This window comes from Rhinolophus ferrumequinum, chromosome 10 (assembly GCF_004115265.2).
Source record: "Rhinolophus ferrumequinum isolate MPI-CBG mRhiFer1 chromosome 10, mRhiFer1_v1.p, whole genome shotgun sequence".
Classification (NCBI taxonomy): domain Eukaryota; kingdom Metazoa; phylum Chordata; class Mammalia; order Chiroptera; family Rhinolophidae; genus Rhinolophus; species Rhinolophus ferrumequinum.
The window spans coordinates 27,296,673-27,316,587 of NC_046293.1; the positions used below are offsets into that span (position 1 = coordinate 27,296,673).

The 19,915-nt window shown below is 39.4% G+C and overlaps 1 protein-coding gene across 4 annotated transcripts in view; it reads right to left on the minus strand.

The window, feature by feature from the left end:
• DUSP16 (dual specificity phosphatase 16) overlaps window positions 1–19,915 on the minus strand; it is a 96,469-nt gene that overhangs the window by 12,286 nt on the left and 64,268 nt on the right. For all 4 annotated transcript variants that reach the window (XM_033116916.1, XM_033116918.1, XM_033116915.1 and 1 more), the window contains one exon: window positions 11,149–11,312. In XM_033116916.1, coding sequence (XP_032972807.1) covers window positions 11,149–11,312 — 164 coding nt within the window. The remainder of the gene's footprint in view (window positions 1–11,148; window positions 11,313–19,915) is intronic.

Sequence of the window (19,915 nt, forward strand, 5' to 3'; positions counted from 1 at the left end):
CCCACGGTTCTATGCTTACCAGGTCCTGTCCTCCTCGTCCTACTTTGTTTAAAGTAACATTCCCACTGATGCATAATCACCATGACCTTCCAAAGTCCTTGTTTTTGTTCATATTGTTAGTAAAGCACCTAGCACACTGTTATATTAGGAGAAAATTCTTTGTCTCTCTTACTAACTAGTAAAGTCGTGAGATGTTGGACTGATTCTTGCTTGTTTTTCTACCTTCATAGCTTCATTCAACAAGCGTTTGTTCAAATGACACCCCATCTGCCATTTTCCAGACCAGCCTATACAACCTCGCTTCATTTAGTCATCCATTGTCACGTCTCAGAAAATGTTCTAAGCCTGAAATACCGCGTTTCCCCCAAAATAAGACCGGGTCTTATATTAATTTTTACTCCAAAAGACGCATTAGGGCTTATGTTCAGGGGATGTCATCCTGAAAAATCATGCTAGGGCTTATTTTCCAGTTAGGTGTTATTTTCGTGGAAACACGGTAATTCTTTTCTAAGCAATTCTGGTCACTTCTTCCTTTTCTTGGAATGCTACCTTCTCCACAAGTCTTTTCCAACTACCTTATAGAAAGTTGGTAGTTTTCTTCCTATTTTACCCCTCTGAAATAATCCAATTCCCTAATCCCTTCATTTACCACATTTGGCACAATAAACATATTTTATTTCATATAAAAGGTAGACTTAATAAATCCAGATCAACTCCGAGACAACTATGTCAGGAAACAGCTTTTGGAACTAGGCAAGCTTCTCAGAGTGACCAGCCTTCAGCTGCGTGCCAGTCTCCTGATGGTCTCATATGCTTCTGTTAAGGTTAACAATCAGGCTGTGGAGATCTTACTGGTGTTTCCTACTACAGCTTTTAAACTTCTGTACGTGTAGCAAAGGTCACATGTGTTTTTCTACGTTGAGATCACCTACGACCGTCTGATCAACAACAGTATCTCCCACAGAAGAACGGCAGTGGGTCAGTCAGGAGTTAAAGGCCTCTCAGGCCATTTCTCACCAATGATCCTTAAAGAAAGGAAGCATTTTATATACCTCCCTCTTTTCCTCCAACCATGTGACAAAGATTTATTAAATTAAAATAAAAGGAAGCAGTAACATCATTTTCCATAACAATGAAGACATAAAAGCTTTGAGGAAAAGGGGCCGACACTGCCAGTGTTATCCGCTACACACCATCAAAAGACAACTCTAAGGATAAAACGTTACACATCAAGGACTGTCCAAATTTGATTTCCCCATAGAAAGAATAACAATGTGCACTTCTGACAAGTAGCCTAATAACCTACAGTTTGTAGGGATGACCACTTAATAAACCTAACTTCAATAAAAAAATATTTGTTGGGGCACCTTTGGTAGAGGCCTATTAATAATATATCATTATGGCACGTAGTACATATTAACACATTAATTTCTAACATTTAATGAATGACTACTATGTGCCACATACAGTGCTTAGCATTTAAATTAACCTCATTTAATCCTCACAACTGCCGTCGGATGTGGGTACTATTATTACCCTCATTTTAGAAATGAGGAAACCGAGGCTAAGGTTATATAATGTTCCCAAAGTTACACAGCGATCAGGTGGTAGCCAAAATTCAAATCCAAGTATGTTTACTTCCAGAATCTGTCCTCTTAACTGCCATACTGTACTGAAGTGTTGTTTTTTTAAAGCAAATTAGATGGAATAAAGTAACTAGCCTACACAGACTTTTTTTTTTAACTAAATGAAATGTTAGAAGTTTTAACTTCTTCTTTTTCACCCTTTTTAACTATAACAACTTAGAAAGTACAGGAGCACCACTCTGGTTGAAGACTTCTTTGAGAAGACTTTCCGAGTGACTCAGGGAACCAGATGGCTCTGTATTTCAGGAGACTTAGCCAAGTGTTACTTGCGCTCTTTATCCCCGTTGGCACCTCAGCTGCAATCCTAGGCATCAAAGTGCCGGTCTTTCTGCCATGTTCACACTGCCTGCTGCTGCAGCTTGAGGACTAAGTACCTATAGGCATGTTGACTGCCCTCACCTGACTGCTGCCAGCCAGACTGCAGCGGCACTCCTATGGCTGCACAGAGAGGAAACAGGAAAAACGGCAGTTCTGACCTCCTGTAAGCAACATCAGCAATCCAAGCTTACAGTGCTGTTATATCGCAAAGTATTCTGCACTTATAAAAAAAATATGCCATAAAAGATGCATTTAGGGGTGGCTGGATAGCTCAGGTGGTTAGAGCACGAACTCTGAACAACAGGGTTGCTAGTTTGAGTCCCACATGGGCCAGTGAACTGCGCCCTCCACAAGTAGAGTGAAGACAACGAGCTGCCGCTGAGCTCCCAGGCGGCCTGATGGCTCAGGTGGTTAGAACGTGTGCTCTCAACAACTGAAAATGGCAACTGGACTTGGAGCTGAGCTGCGCCCTCCACAACTAAGATTGAAAGGACAACAACTTGACTTGGAGTTGATGGGTCCTGGGAAAAAGTACACTGTTCCCCAAAAAAGTCCTGTTCCCTTTCCCCAATAAAATCTTAAAAAAAAAAAAAAAAAAAAGATGCATTTATATAGTAGCTTTATTTTAGATAACTGGCAAAAGGCGGAGCAGAAAAAGATATTAATGTGTTGAAACTTAGCGATAAGAAAATAATTTAAACACAAAATGTGAAAAAAATAGAATATACAGAAATGGTATAACTGGTATAACTGGATTTTATAAAAATTTTACTTAAAAAAATCTATTAAATTGATTATCCAGTTGGACTTAACATTTTTTTATTTTTTTAAAGAACTTTATATTAATTTCAGGTGTATAAAACGTAATGATTAGACATTTACACCCCTCACAAAGTGATAACCCCCCAATCTACTACCCCTCTGACATCGTATATAGCTGTTATAATACCATTGACTATATTCCCCATAGTGTACTTTACATCCCGTGACTATATAAAAATATTTAATTATAGTTGACATTCAATATTAATATTATTCTACATCAGCTTTAGGTGTACAGTGCAGTGGTCAGGCATCTACACAGTCTATGAAGTGATTCCCCTGATAAGTCCAGTACCCATCTGTCACCCCACATAATCTGTACTACAGTATTAACTACATTCCCCATACTGTAGTTCACATCCTCATGACTATTTTGTGACTATCAATTTGTACTTTCTAATCCCTTCACCTTTTCCCCCAACCCCCAACACCCCTCCCATTGAAATTCTTTTTTTTTAATAAGATGGGACTTGATAAATAAAACATGGTCGATTTAAAAAAAAAAAAGCAGAAATCCTAAAATGTCACCATGTAAAATTTAAATATAATTTGGCTATTAAATTCAATACCATAAATAAATACCCTCTCATCTGGATTGATAATTACTACAATCAGTGAAAAAGGTCAAAGAGGAAATCATTAAAAACGATACATACATACTTGAAACATTTTATTTGAACTCAAAACAAAGACATTCATTTGCTAACTTCTGATGCAGGACCATGGCTTTTATTTTTATAGGTTTGCTGACTGGAGTTCTTAAGCAAATCACAACCAAATGCTTTCACCATCTATAGTTTCCATTTCTTTAAAGGGCAAGAACTTGGAAAATAGTATCAGCACAGAATTCTAGATTATGACTGCCCCCTAAGTATTTTACAGTTCCCTTCCTCCCACTTTAGTTCACACAGAAAAAAAAAAAATGTAAAGCAATTTGTCTTTCCTGAATCTTTTGAAAATATTTAACTTAGGTCACAGGAAAACGACTCTCCACCTCATTCATATGTCATTGGTGTACATAATATTTTAATTAATGTACATTATTATAACAACAAGTACACTGGTCTAAACAGGTTTCAGAACCAACACAACAACTGCCTCCTGGTAGAGGTGGGAGTAGACGTGCTGCAACGAAGAGCCTACTGCTCAGTATGAGGGAGGTTTCACTTGGCTGAGAGCGTCGGGGTAGAGATGTCAGTGCATCTCTGAAGTCAGTTCAGTTTCTGCTGAAGTTTCCTGTAACTTATCCTATTAACCTGCTCTCCTGTTTATTTTTATGAATGTACATACAAGTGGCTAAGAGAGCATCTTCTGTCAATGGAACTGTGATCGAACTACAATTAGGAAGAATGGTTCTGTTTTAAGAAGAATGACTGCTCTTATTCAAGATGGATGTCAATGACTCTTTGTTAAATTATTAAGATATTTCTGTTATCCGTTCAGTTTTGTTTCAGTATGTTGTGTGAAACATACACAGCTGGGTATTAATTACTCTGTTCCATGGTTAAACATCATAATCTTTAAGCTTCCAGAGAGCAGTCATCTCAGACTGTTTAATATTTAGCTCAACTTTGTGCTACGTCTGCTAATAGATGCTTTCTACTAATAAAATAATCTTTCTTCTCCGGCCTTCAAATATACTTCCAACACTGTGGCCTCTTAGTTCTTTGAACTCCTCACCTTACCCACTCATGCCCATGAGACCTAGTCTGGTCTCTGCCATTACCAGTGACCACAACGCCCCACCCAACCCACCTCACACACCTGCTTTGGGACGCCTGTCCTTCCAGCTTGCTCTATCTTACCCCACTACTCCTGGAACCCTTCAATCCCCCCAGGACCTACTACCTGTTGGTCCTAACCCCTTTTCTCTATCCTTCATCTTCATGATGTCCATATTCCTTTCTTGTCCAACTTAAATTCTGTGCTCAATCATTATAATCATTCCGTTGCTTTCACCCTCAATTCCCTTGTCCCAGTATCGCTTCTTCACACTCACTTGGCAAAATTACAACTCTGGTTAAATCTAATTCTCTACCTGGTCTGCATCTGCATCCATGCAGCTGAACGTAGCTAGAGACAGACAACAACGCTGCTGTATCTCACGCTCAGTTCATTGCTCCTCAGCACTCATTCTATTTCCCTAGTCTGTTCACTCTCCCTTTTTCCTAGATGCCATCCCACCCATTTCCCTTTTCCTTCAAACTCTCTGTATGTCCCCTTTTCATCTTCCCTCTCAGCTGATGGATGGTCTTATTTCCTACTACACTGAAAAAACAAACAAACAGAGCAAAGTTTGATAAACGTCTACGAGCACATGCATCGACATTCTCTCCTTTCCCTCCTGTTGCTATGGATGAACTCCGCGTGGCATGGAATAGTGAAAAGTAGGTGGGTGCTGGCCCCAGGAAAACCAGAGCACAGCTTAGCACGTTACTGAATGGTCTTGGGCAGATGACCTTACTTCTCTCAGCTTTGGTTTCCTCACCTGTAAAATAGGGCTAATGGTGTGTATTTTATAAGGCTATTATGAGGATAAACTAACTGGCACATAATATGAGTTTAGTTCGTGTCAGTGCCCTTACTTTATCTTAAGAATAGCTCAGGGGAATATAAATTGGTGCAGCCATCATGGGGAACAATGTGGAAGTTCCTCAAAAAATTAAAAACAGAACTACCAAACGCTCCAGCAATCATACTACTGGACATATAATTGAAAGATGCGAAATTAGGATCTCTAAGAAATATCTACACCCCCATGTTCATTCATTATTCACAAACGCTAAGACATGGAAACAATCTAAGTGTCCATCGATGGATGGATGGATAAAGAAAGTGTGGTGCATGTATATATACAATGAAATAGTATCCAGCCATAGAAAAGAAGAAATCTTGCCACTTGCAATAACATGGATGGACCTAGAGGGCATTATGCTAAGTGAAATAAGTCAAACAGAGAAAGACAAATACCATATGATCTCACTTATATGTGGAATCTAAGAAATGAACAAACAAGAAACTGAACTCACAGATACAGAGAACAGATTGGTGGCTGCCAGAGGCAAGGGCGAGATCGATGAAGGTGGCCAAAAGGTACAAATGTCTAGTTATAAAATAAATAGGTCACATAACGTACACCATGGTGACTAGAGTTAACAATACTATATATCGTGTATTTGAAAGTAGCTGAGCAGATCTTAAAACTTCTCATCACAAGAAAAAAAATTACGTGGTAATGGATGTTAACTAGACTTATTGTGGTGATATTTCACAATACATACAAATATACAATCATTATGTTGCATACCTGACACTAATACAATGTTATACGTCAATCATATCGCGATAAAAAAGCTCAAAAGTCATATAGTATATGAATTTTCTCTCAAAACTTTTGCCCCTTCTCCAAAATAAAGCTGTTTACGCCACCCCCTAAAAAAGCCTGTAATGTGTATTTTTCACTAATGCCAACTGTCCTTTCTCCTACTTGGCCTCAAGTAGGGAAATTACACTAAATATACCAGGATGGATATAAAAAAGGGTTTATGTGACAAAGTAGAAGAGATTAGTCCCTAAGAATTTTAAAAAGTGGATTCTGGTTTCAATAAACAAGAAAGCTTTCAAAAATAATATTTGTGAGTCAAAAATGAACCTTAATTTTATATTATGATTTTCATTCACTATATTTTCCCTTTAAAAGCTTCTCCTAAACCACGAAGTAAACTTTCGCCTGCAGTTGGATTAGTTTCTAAATATGGGTTCTATGATCTGTTGGTGTAGACTTTGGAGTAATATATAGAATACAGATTAATATACAGCCTTAATAAAATTGCTCTATTTGGTCAAGTTTCCCATGTTCATCTCGGCTGAAAACAGAGATCCCGTTCCATCACCCCACGGGCACTGACATTCTAGATAATGGAATTGTACTTTCTCTTTCTGAAGTCACTTCAATGACTAACTTTGCATCTGCCACTCCTTTTGCCTTCAAAGTTGACTTTACATCCTATTCCCTCCATCTAGCCACACCCACTGTATCTCAATTAGCCACACCCACTGTATCTACCACTTGTATAATCCCCCTCTTGATGACAATACTGAGTGTCCCTGTAAACCACCAGGAGGCAGGAATCATTCCAGTTTATAGGTGAAGAAACCAAGATTCAGTAACTTGGCTGACGTAATATGGCTGGTAAGGTGGAGACCTGGGATGCACAAGCGCCCACCTCGAAAGCTGGCTCCCAGCCATCTGCCATGCTGTCTCATTATCAGCAGTTACACTAGCAATCACTTTGTCTTGTGAATTATTGTTTAGCGAACACGTCTTGTCTCATCAACTTGCACTCTGCATGGTGTTCTACACACAGTGGACACTGAATACATGCTGCATTTTTACTGATAATTTTGATGACCTTTGTCTTTCTAGATCATATGGAAACCCCCCTGAAAGCAGTATTTGGCCATAGTGTGTCTAGGCGATTGCCTAACACACAAGAAAACAGAAAGCAGCAGTACTGCGCATGGCAGGCAGAATAGTAAGGCCATACAGCAAAGCCAGTCCTGCAGTAAAAGACTGAAATCAGAAGCGACACAAAGGATGCTGGCAGAACTCTGGTCAAAATGCGGGAAGAGGGGACAGCAGAACAAGTTTGGTGAAGAGGCTGAAGTGATTCATGGCAGATACAGCTCTGGCTTAGCAACTCCTCTTAACATAACAGGTAATTCCGTCATACAGTTCATGTACTTAAGTGTGAAACAAAAGTTCCTATTTAAAATTTTAGGTGATAAGGGAGAAAAGCGATCAAGAACTTTTGTCTTTCACATAATAACTAGAGATTCTTGCTCAAACCCCACTCATTTCGGATGTGGACTGGGGCATCAGCAAACTACTCTTAGTGTAATAAGCTGTTTCTGTTCCAACTCTAGTCCAAAGCCTAGAGGATAAAGAACAGATTGTGAGACACAAGAGTATAGTTGTAAGGGAAAAGGAAAATAAAAGGATTCTTTTTGCTACCAGTGTCTTCTTATGGTCTTTTGTAGAACAGCCATGCCTTTACAGCATAAGTAAAAAGTAATACATTTGTTGAGAGGACTGACCTGCACTGTCCAGGATGCTTAGCCACACGCCACGTGGGGCTACTGAGCACCTGAAATGTGGATGGTCCACACGGAGATGTTCAGTAACCACAGAATACTCACCAGATTTCCAAGACTTAGTACAAAAAAATGTTAACTATCTCAATATGTATTGTTGAAATAATATTCTAGACATGTTGTGATAAATGTTATTAATTTTGCCTGTTTCTTTTTACTTTTTAAATAAATTACTGGAAAATTTGACATTATGTGTGTGGCTTGCATAATATTTCTATTGGACAGAGCTGGTATAGAATACGATACAGAAGTAGCAGGGAAAGAAAATCTCAGTTGTGATTCACTGGACTGTTAAGATTTGTCAGTCCTTGATAACCGCCTACTACACAGAGTTCCATTTTCTGGAAGATGGGTATTTCTGGTGTCACATAAACAGAGGACTTAAAGCCAGAGTAGCCTGGGCTTGAGTTTGATCTCTGCCACTGACCAGCTTTGAAGCCAATGACTTCCTAGTGAGAAAATCCTGGGTAAGTGACTTAACAAGTCGGGGCCACTCTCCTCCTCATGCTATTATAGGGGTTAAATGCAATGATGTGAAGAGCACAGCATTGTAAATGGTAATTATGATCCTCCTAAAAAAACTTGTGTGTCATGCTTTTAACATTTTTTGGTGTCACTTTATTTTTTCAAAACAGACTAATAAAATTAGTAGCCTTGTGGATGACTCTTTTAAAGACTTCAGCTTCTAAATTTTAATCAAAAGGAATGAACTATTAGGCAAAATGATAAAATCTTCATTGCTAGAGAACTTCAAAAAGAAAAGAAGCGTTATTATTTCTCCCGGAAAGTTTAAATCAGAGAGTTGAGCACAAAGAATGAGTTTATGCTATCTGTGAAAGAGGCAAATCTAATTCTAAACGCACCATCTGGGGGTGATGGTGGGGAATTCATTCGACATTCTGCTATCGATGTCCTTATTTATCGAATGAAGGAAGAAGACTAAGTGATCTCTGAAATCCCCTTCAGCACTAAGACTCTTCCCCACGACTCTGGAGGTTAAATATAAATTTCTCATCACCACTTTCAAAGTGTCCAGCCCACCAGTGCATTCTTATTTCTCACCATCCCCTAGTCTACACTTTTTAAAGACACTTTATGATAGTCTTCTTTAATGCCCAAGCTGTTTACTCACGAACCTCCACAAACTCATTCTTTTCCCCACAACCATTTCCTCAGTGCATCTACGTAAGCGTATGTACTCAGTTTCGTATACATTAAGAAGCCAGTTAAAATGAGAAAACTGTTCCGCTGTCCTCAACCCCAGGTTCCAGTTCAACTGCTCTCACCTTGCGGGCACTCACATAATTGTTCACGGACACATTTGTTAAACCCGGACAAGGTCATGTACTAGCAAAATGAGTGTGTCATTTAATTTAATGTCAAAAGTAACTAAAATGATCTGTAACACAATTATTTCTGAAATTACCTGCTGGCTGACTGGTTATATTTTACTGGGGTAATTGTGTAGAGGATCCCTAACTATGAATTTTATTTTATTTTCTGATCTGAGGATTAAATAAAGTATCTCCAGCTTTGCCCCAGGGAGGCATGTGACTTTAGGAAATTAATTTTGCTTTCTGTGACATAGTTCGCTTATCTCTAAAAGAGAATTAATCATCATCACATGCTCAAAAGCATTGTGACCTCACCAGAAAGACTCAGAACAAGCACAAGCTATCGAATTTCAAACAGGCAGATCTCACAGTAAGAGCCGACTGATATCTCAACAACAATGTTGAGGTATAATTTTGAAGAGGTGGGGGTTTTCAGAACAAAAAAGAAAAAAAAAATGAATGCCTCACTGCTTCCCAATGATAGGGTATTGTTTTCCTCCTGGAAAGCCGGGCTTTCCTCTTGCTAAAGCAAGCCAATCTGGAAGTTTATTTTACAGTCAGCTCAATTCTTTCAGTTACTCAAGGAGAAAATGGTGAAGTACTGCCTTCATATAGAAAAGCAGCACTTGTAAATCACCAACAGCTGAATTAGTATCTTGGATTGCCTTTTCAACTAGAGGGGGTGTAAATAAGAGGTTTTAGAGAAAAATCACTGTCGGCAGTGAGAGCACTGTTTTCGAGCACTTCTGGTTAAAAGCACATGAGCTGTGGAGGCAGACACATTTTAGTTCTACTTGTGTTGTTATGCTTGTACCACTAACAAATGCCTCAGTCAACATAGGTTCCTGTGGGCACAGCTTGTTCAGTACAGCCCAGGTCCTTTCCAGCAAGAATCCGTGCTCTTCTTCCTCAATCAAACTGCTCCACAGCCTCAGACAGTGCGGCCTGCAATGCCACTCTTACCGCGTCTTCTCTGTCATTTACCACTGTGGGGACGGAGCTCGAGAGAGCAATTCCCAGGCTCTCGACCTCACGTGGAAAGCTGCTGGCTTGGGTAGTAGGTGGCCATCAGCTGTAATCAGATGGCCATCTGCTGTTACCGGTTAGCCATTAGCCACTAATATAACCGCCGTGGCTAGATTGGCAAGGGGGTTGTGGTTGGTTGACAGAGAAGCAGACGGCAGATTGCGGCAAGTGCGGTTAGCAAGTGGATTGCGGATCGTGTGGATCCTACTTCCTGTGTCTCGCCCGGCTGCCAGCAAAGACCCTTCATTGGGATACTGGCAGATGTTTGCTTTTGTGTCTCGACCAGCCGCCAGCGAGAATATAGTGGTATGAACCCCCTTATCCATGGCTCGTTGGGTGTTCCTTTTTGGCCTCACCATGTCCTGCGTTCTTGTGCGGGGAGCGGGAGCTGAGACCCTGCATGACACCACCTCCTCCCACCTCTCCAGCCAGCGGTCGTCATTCCTCAATCCAAGCCCACCCAGAGTCCCTTCTTACTGTGCTGCAGTCAATAAACACATTTCTAAATGTGAAGTTAGGAAGTATTCCTGAGTGTGCCCAATCATTATAATAGAACAATGAATACCCTAAGAAAATAAGGCTAAACGTCTGAAGAATCCTGTCCTATCCAGATCTCGTGGACCTATGAGGAACAAAATATGACACCAGCGTAGGTTTCCTATGGCAATCATTAACATCACACAGAACAGCACTCTGAAGGATGACGCAACTCCTCACCAGGGAAGTCAGAGCGATGCACGTCCTCCCTGGGAGCCAGGTGTGTCTGACATGACAGCTAAAGGGCAAGCGCTGTTTCTCCAGCTGCTAACAATAAACCCTGCAATGAAGGATATTTTCAAAGCACCCACCTTGTTGAGGACATCTCGCTGGCAGCCAAGATAAAGATTGGGAAGAATTCGGGTTGGCCCAATGTTGGCAACAGGTAAGCAAGGCTGAGAAATGCAGGTAGGGACTAGCGTGGATTTTCCTTCACAGAGGCCAGGGAAACAACGGGAAAACTCAGCAAACCCACCTAAGAATAAATAGTATAAAATTATGCCATGCACAAAGATAAAAATCAGCCTTTGTGAACTACTCATATAAAACTGTTTGAAAAGAAAAATCAAATCCCATAGATGCAAGTGGGAATACTGCACCCGTATTCCTGTTTACAGGTGCTGACTGTTAGGTCTGACAGGTAACCCCGCTTGGCTTGTGGGGCCACAATAGGGATACCAAGCCCTGAAGGCACTTAAAATGCCGCCTCTCTTCCACACCCTCTTCATCTTCACTTATCCTGCAACATTTGCTCCCCACTGGCCATCCCCTATGTGAATGCTTTTTTGAGGAAATGTAAAGAGGATTTAAGGTAAGTAGCCAGTGACCACGGTAAGACAATTATTCACATAAACAAAATGAGGACATAAGAAATTGGAGGAGGGGGTTATCTCTTTGTGAGGGGTGAAATGTCTAACTATTGCATTGTTTTGTACACCTGAAAGTAATTTAAAAAAAAAGAAAAAAGAAAAAGTAATGTGAACTGAGGCCAACATGGTATTTCTTCCAAGTAAAATCGATCAAGTTAAAAATTCTTTCTGGAATTAAGTTTAAAGCTTCCTACTGTACAGGTTTTTTATTGCAAAGTTATCAGAAACATAGTTCTGCTCTTACAAATATTCACTATGTCAAGTCCTTGGGATTCCCTAAGGTTTCCATAATTACCAGTGATTGCTGGGGTCGTCCATTCCTTTCGCTGAACACTATCAAGAAGTGCTGACAGACCCTAGGTGGTTAGCGTACATGACAGCCTTGCGGCAAGATTCCTGGACTCAGAAGAATTTTTTTTTCTAGTCCTGTCCTTATAATGATCTGCTCCACCACCTTCATTAAGTCACAATCTTGCCACTTCTTCCTGAAGAGAAATCTATCTAGCCATAGAAGGCACTCTCACCTCCTCTGGGAAAAGAAACAAATGAATAAGGCCTTCACTGGGCTTTCCACTCTGAATATTCCTCGTGGGGTGGCTCAGTTGGTTAGAGAGCAGTGCTCTTAACAACAAGGTTGCCGGTTTGATCCCCACATGGGTCACTGTGAGCTGCACCCTCCACAACTAGACTGCAACAACTACTTGACTTGGAGCTGATGGGTCTTGGATGGATAAATAAATAAATAAATAAACAAACAATTTTTTATTAAAATAAAATTTTTTAAAAACGTAAATAAATTTTTGAAAGTTTTAAAATAAATAAATAAATATTCCTTGCTATCCAAACCCAGGAACTGAGTAGATTCTGATAAATTTTCAGATAAATCCCTTGCTATCCAAGGCCTCAAAGCCTCACTACTAAGCTCAAACTCAGGAACTGAAGAGATTTGGATCACAGAGAATCTTTATATATTTTAAATACTATTTAATTAAAAAACAATTACCATATTGTCTTACTAGTAGACAGGGCAGCCCCCGGTTTACCTGTTTAGTCAAGCTTTAAACAAGACCCTAAAAGTCTCAATAATATTTATGAGATCCATAAATCTATCTCGTTGATTTACATTCTATCAGTGTTCAGCCCGCTTCCAGAAACACACAAAATATGCCCTTAAAGAAACGCAGATGTGCAGGGAGTTGAGAGGGGGAGGGTGCCAAGGCTTATGCCCCTGGCCAGCAGGAAGCAGATACAGGAAAAACAGACCTTCTGTCCCTCAACTTCCCATAGAGATTTTATGGGGATCACATTTCTCAAGGGGAAAACAAGGCAGGCAGTTAGAGATAGGCATCGGGTCTCTGCATTCCTGCATAACCCATAGTATTCAACCGCCCAAGAGACATCTCTTTTTCTGGCCAAAACTTCCCCTTTTCATTGTAATTATCTCCCCTATGAGGAACAAATGGGTACAAAATACCCAACTAGATTAAACCGGCCACTCACACCTGTGCAGTTTAAAAAAGATGAGGTAATAGCCTCTTGTCAATCACAGGTGTCAATCAAATGGTCCCAAGCCCGGAAGGGAACAGCCCATTCTAGAGAAAAAAAAAGATAAAGTCCTTGCCAGTCTGGGCCACTTTGAGTCTCTTGAGTCTTGCTTTTGCTCAGAGGCCTGCTCCAAACCCTTTGGAGTGTACTTTTCTCCTAATAATGCCACCTTGGGCCCTTGAACCATTCTCTGCTGCTTGGGTCCACTTTTATTTCTTTGAAGTGTGCTATCTCTTCCAACAAACTCCTCTGTCATCACTTTATTTCTTTGCTCGACACGCTAAGGACCTGGACACCGCGCCATCCGGTAACAGCTTCACTACTTTCTAGTTGTCTGATTTGGGCGAGTTATTTAAGCCCTCTGGCTACTAGTTTCCTCATCTATAAATTGGGATGATGATCATACCTACCACATTGAGAAGATTAATTCGTTAATAAATGTAAAGTACTTTGTGCCTGGCACATAGAAAGCACTCGAAAGGTACCAGTGATGACTCTTGCAATAAGGTGATCATACATCTGGGACCCAGGCTCATCTGTGAGGCCTTCCTCCACCCTGATGTGCAGCTAGTTGTTTAGCTACACTTTGTTAGGATTCGCCTGACACAGAGTGAAAAAAGCAATGCTTCTAAGGTTACAATGCTTGTAAGGTTACATTTCCCAAAATGTGCCCCAGGGCACTGGTGGCCTGCAGGAAGCTGACAGACGAGATACTGATCCAAAAAGTAAGAGAAATATAGCATATATCTCCTGGGACAGTCACAGCACACGCTAGCGTATTAAAGACTCTGAAAAATATCTCCAAGGAAACTAATTTAATTTCACTGAGCTCAGTAAGTTTCCCAAACTTATTTGACCATGGAATTCCCCTTCCCATTTCCCCAAAATCTGTATGTAGCTAGTGGAACTCACACTTAAGGAAATGCTATACTAGGGCCATGGCAACCACTAAAATGAAATGAATTAGAATTCCTACACCTACAAGTATAACCAGCCCACAGACAATCTCAAAAAAGGGGCCAGCCAACATTGGCATATGTGTATGTATATGAGTGTCACTGTTTAGGATTTCTAACTTTGTTTCTGTTACTGTTCTGTTCCTTTTCAGCCTCTCTAATTGCATAATACAGTTATTTAAGGTGAGGGTTTTTCCCCCAAAGTAGTTCTTGTAACAACAAATATTAAAGAATCTCATCATTTTTTGCCTATCTTACACCTACCCAACAAAATAACTGAAAGGCACTATTTTAATTATCATTTAACTGCATGAGTTTAAATTTTAACTTCTATTAACTTCTGTGGTTCTGGTGTTTCTCCAAAGAACTGCTTTCATATGTTTTCTATTCTGGCTCCAAACAGTTCATGAGACAGTCTCATTTAAATCCAACAAAACAATATTCCAGTAAATGTTCTCAGAGAAAAAAGAAACCAATCCAAGGAAACTGCCTGAATTCCATTTTAAATTTATAAGTAATCATACTTATAAATAATACAAGTAATCAGAGAATTACCAAACATTTACTATGTGAAAAGCACTGCTCTAAGCACTTCACAAGTATTTATTTCATCTTTACAACTCCGCTATGGAGGTAGATGCTATTATCATTCCCATTTTACAGATTTAAAAAAGTAGAGGTTCAGAAAGACAAAGTACTAACTGGCAGAGCCTGAATATGGGCCCTAGCAGTCTGTCTTGAGACTGTACCGTCAATCGCTGTGCTGTATCACTTCTCTAAATACTATGGGAATAGCTCTCTAGGATGTGGGGACAGCCTTGCTGATATCTGTGAGGGGCCCTCCCCTCACCAGCCATGACCTGCCAGGTCTCAATACCAGGCTAAAAATGGCCATGGGCCTCTACCAAACTGACAGAAGAGCCTTGCTGCCCCAAAGCCATATGGTTCAAAAGTTTCAATGAAAGAGGAAAAAGGAGGTCTGATATGTACAGACACACAGAGACTCTTTAAATGTACTTTGCATGATGAACTAGTTGAAATTTACAGTCACTGGTTTGTTCATGATCAGTCTGCAAACTGGTAATGAAGCTGAAACTATGTCTTGATGAGTTTTAGGCCGCACTCTACAGAACATCTCATGGGGATCCTGCAGCAATTGTAAACTGAGAACTGGCTAGCCTGTTCCAGGTCCAGCTCCATCATTCATTAGTACAGTGATCCTAAATCACTTTAACATCCGTGGACCTCAAAAGTGAGTGTGGTTCTAGAAAATTCTAAGATGGAGAACAGAAATAAATGAGAGGGAGGAAAAAAGCAGTATACACCCTCAAAACAAAACCTAAGGCAAACACAACAGCAGTACATTGTTTAAAAAAAAAAAATGTATATATATATATATCTTTTATAATTTTTTTCAACTAATCTCTAGCACAAACCTGAATAGCTTTAAAATATTTAACAGATTTCACTGAAAGCAGAGCAGTCAGTTAGTGTGCAGTCTGGCTTGAAATGTCCCAAACCAAGGCTCCTAGTCACTTGCAGAAAACAGTACCTTGGCCAAAGGGCACATTTTCCCTGATCTTTATCTATGACAATGTTCCACTCTGCTGACATCCTCCTTCATTGACAGTTTTTTCCATTCACTGACCTTTCATTCATTGTTGTACTCCAGTGACCCCAGTTTCATTTCATTAATTAACAACAGATGAGACACTGCCTGATTTCCCCGAACCCTTGAAAAACTATCTGTGGCCTCATCAGAAACTCAGTTTTGAAATATGTCTAAAATGTTCCCTTCCTCTTACAAATTAAACCTAATAAGAAAAATATAATTCATTTATGTAAACTTTTTGTTACAAATGGCTGACACACAGAATAAAGACTCATCTCATCCATCCTTGTCATAGCTCTGGGCTTACCCATAGACTCCAAGTTAGATTACATTACATGAAGACCTAACATCAGTTCATTATGTTCCTTTGTTTACTGTGAAAAGCAGCACTGAAGAACTGAAAAGCTTCTTGAGAAAAGTTTTAAAATATTTTTAAAGTTGTTCAAGAATTTGACTCGCCATCCAATCGTGTCAAGTTTCTCCTGTCCCTAGATGTAACACTGTTTATCATCTGGGAATATAGAAAATAAAAAGCGTATAACCCGTATGTGCTCCCCTGAGATAGACCTGACTCTAGGTACAGCTGTAGCTGCTACCCACCCTGTGCTCGGAGTATTTGTCTGTACAAGGAAAGAAGACACATTTGCAGACACCCTGGCCTGTAGAGAGAAATGGGAACTGAAGACTGGCAGACAGATGGACAGACACATTTGGCCTCTACAGACTTGGACAGACAGGCATATGAACTGCAATGTTAACATCCACATTTCTGCGTGTTAGTCTTCCACAAATCCAACCAGTGTTCATGCATGTTTATAAATAAAAACATATATATTATTTTGGACAGAGAAAACATTTGGTATAGCTTAAAGGCATTTGCAATTTATATGTCACTTTATTCTAATTCAGCCAAGAAAAACTCCTTCCCTTAAGTCACCTCCTTCACAATTCCATTCATAAATACCATTTTCTGTAAAAGCCAATGTGAACCACCATTCAATTTTCAGAGGGAAAAAAAAATCTGCCAAGTAAAATACATGTAACTCTAGTACACAATTGCAATTAGACACTTTTTTCTCTTTCCTCTGACCCTTGCAATCAGTTACAAATCAGTTTCTTCTTAAAATGCAAGAACGCTTACATAATAAATAAAAGTAGCCCTTTACTACAGTTTAGTGATGTTAAAAAAATATTTCTAAGTCCCAAATTCTAAAAATGGATCCCTATGCTTTTCATCAAGCAAGAGATAAATGTTTATTCCATTACTTTAGAGATGGTTCCCAACAGGGAGAACCAGAACTTCTCCACTTACTCTTCAGATCAAATAGGTGTGCAGCGCTGGCCAAAGTGGGAAGGAAGAATTAAAGGCAACTTCCTCCCATTCTGTGAATGGATTCCATGGCTATGTACAGAAATAGCATTTACACAAAGCTCTACTTTATGAAAGACACTTTTCTAAAAAGTCACATGCAAACTTAATTTTTGTATATTAAACCATTTTGACATAATTTATATAGTTTCATAGTTTTTAAATATAGCTCTCATGTAGTTTAATCCATTCATAAAACAAAGACTCCCTTTTTGTGACATAAATATAACCCACTCATTTACTTATTCTAGAATGTATGTGAAAGATTTATGGGGGGCAGACCTGTACCTGTAGAGAAAAGTACAGTCCTCTTTAGACTAAAAATAAAATCTGCTGCTTTGCTATTGCACAAAGGAGACAACCCTAATATTAAATTAAAATGTTGAAATGTGTATTTCACAATAAAGTGTTTTAATTGCTATTAAGAGTAATTATTTTCCGTTTTAATCTGAAGTGACTGATTTAGGCAACTTTGTTCTCCAGCAACTTAAAAGCAGGCTCAAGTACCGTTATAAGTCTTCCAGGGTCAGCAGAGTGTATGCATAGAGAGTTGAAACTAGTTAAATAAAATGAAAACTAAAGGCAACACAATTTTGTACCCCCAAAGAAAGCAAACAAAAATATGTAACTGTGATATTCCAAAGCACATCTGTTGGTCTGGGTAAGCCAAGCCACACATGGCACGTTTTTCTTCATAACATTAGCATCGTCCCATCTATGTCCTATCTGCTCAAGTCTCCATTGAGCAGCAGTGAATCAATAAGCAGTACTGAAGAGAAACATCCCAAATGACATAAAGCATTACTTTTAAACTCTCATTCCATCCACCTGAGAGAAAAGTGGACAGATAAGCGTATCTGTAGCGACCTTCTAGGAAGCATGACAAGTACCCTCACATCTCATAAAACTTGTTGCATAAATGACACTTCAAAAGAAGCTCACTCTATGTTAAACAACTCTATCGCCCGGCATAGTTGGGGAATGGAAAATCCTAGACTAATATCTAGTCTAATTTTTGGTATAACACAGTTACCATAGATATAATACATTAATTTAAAAATTTCAAAGTACTAGCACAAAAAAATATCACTAAATACTAAAATAATGCAACTTACAATGTTTTGTGATTCATAATATCTAGATCTTATTATTTATTAGTCAAGATAATGTTGTCTAGATCAATTCAACTGGCAAACTCCAGAAGCGTTGTTTAGTTTTCAGAAGATACAGAGTGAGATTTTTACTATTTTACTGACTTTCAAAATTGGCAATACAGAACTATGCACAGAAATTCCTTCTCTTAAATCACACATACAGCCCCCCCACCCACACACACACACACACACAACCACACACAACCACACACACAGGACTCTTAATAAATGCCCTCAAAGATTGGTCTGAAGAATGTAACCAAAATAACCAATCCAAAGGAATATGGCCAGAACCCACCACCTGGCTAATAAAGTCAACAAGTGCTGTAAGTACATAGGAGAGCCAGATTCACAGAGGCAACCCTGAGTGGTCCTCTAGTAGCTTTACGATATGAAGACAACAGCCAAGTGAAATCCCTCCTGAAGAGGAGGGATTTAGAAAGCCTCTACTTCCCTCAGCATGTGAGACGTGGTCATTAAGGAGATCCCATTTGCTCATTTTCACCTGAAAATCAAACATTTCCAAGTCTGTGTTTTTGAGCTTCGAGTCCCAAACTCCAATCTAAGGTGTTCAACCCCCTTTGGTCATTTTCATTCAAAAGATTTAGTGACACTTTTTAAATAAATTCAAAGCCATTACCTGCCTCTCTTTTGTTCTGCAGCCCCATTCACGTGCGCCCCATTCTCCCGGTCATCTCAGCAATATTCAGGTGGTATGCCAACACAGTGATGTGCCTTCATAATGTCATTCTATTGTAACTGTCCCGCCTTTCCATTTTCCTGCCACCGACCTAGTCCTTGACTTTTGCACCTCATTCTTAGATAAATTCAGTAACAGATCTCTCTGATCCACTTGTCCTTTTTCCAACTTGTTTCCACTTGCTGCCAGGTTAAGAATCCCAAACTAAACTTCTGGTGTATTATTTTCTGCTCCCAAATAGAATAAACCCCAAAATTCTTAGCTAGACATTCAAGACCCTTTATAGTCTAATCCCAATCTTTCGTCCAACCTAATTTTCCCTTGCCTTTGGCAATTCAGTACTTCCAATCATTTTATATTTCCTTCCAAACTGCAGGCAAGCATAAGTCACACCTCTCCTACAGCAGTATATTTCCAACTTTTTTACCATGACCAATAAAATACATTTTACATTAAAACCTGCTGAACATTCACCACTGAAACAAGTTTCCCGATACAATGTTCCCTTACTATGTGAGTTGCTCTCTGATAGTTTCCACTCTATTCTGTTACATTAAAACAAAACAAACAAACAAACAAAAACCTTCCCTGGCCAATGTATGTAGATATGGTCTTGCCAACTTAGAACTTCGAAAAAATGTATAGCAATTATCTGACAATAAGTGCTTACCAATGACCAGATAACTGAATTAACTGTATGTGTGTGTGTTGTGACCACTTTATTTCTCCAGCTATAATACACTGCGAACTGCTTGTGGCTAAGAATTATGACTTGCACTCCTTTGTACATCACCTCAGCATTTAGCACAGTGCTTGGCACACAATCAGAATGCAATAAATGTTCACTGAATCCTTCCTTGTTACAATGAATAA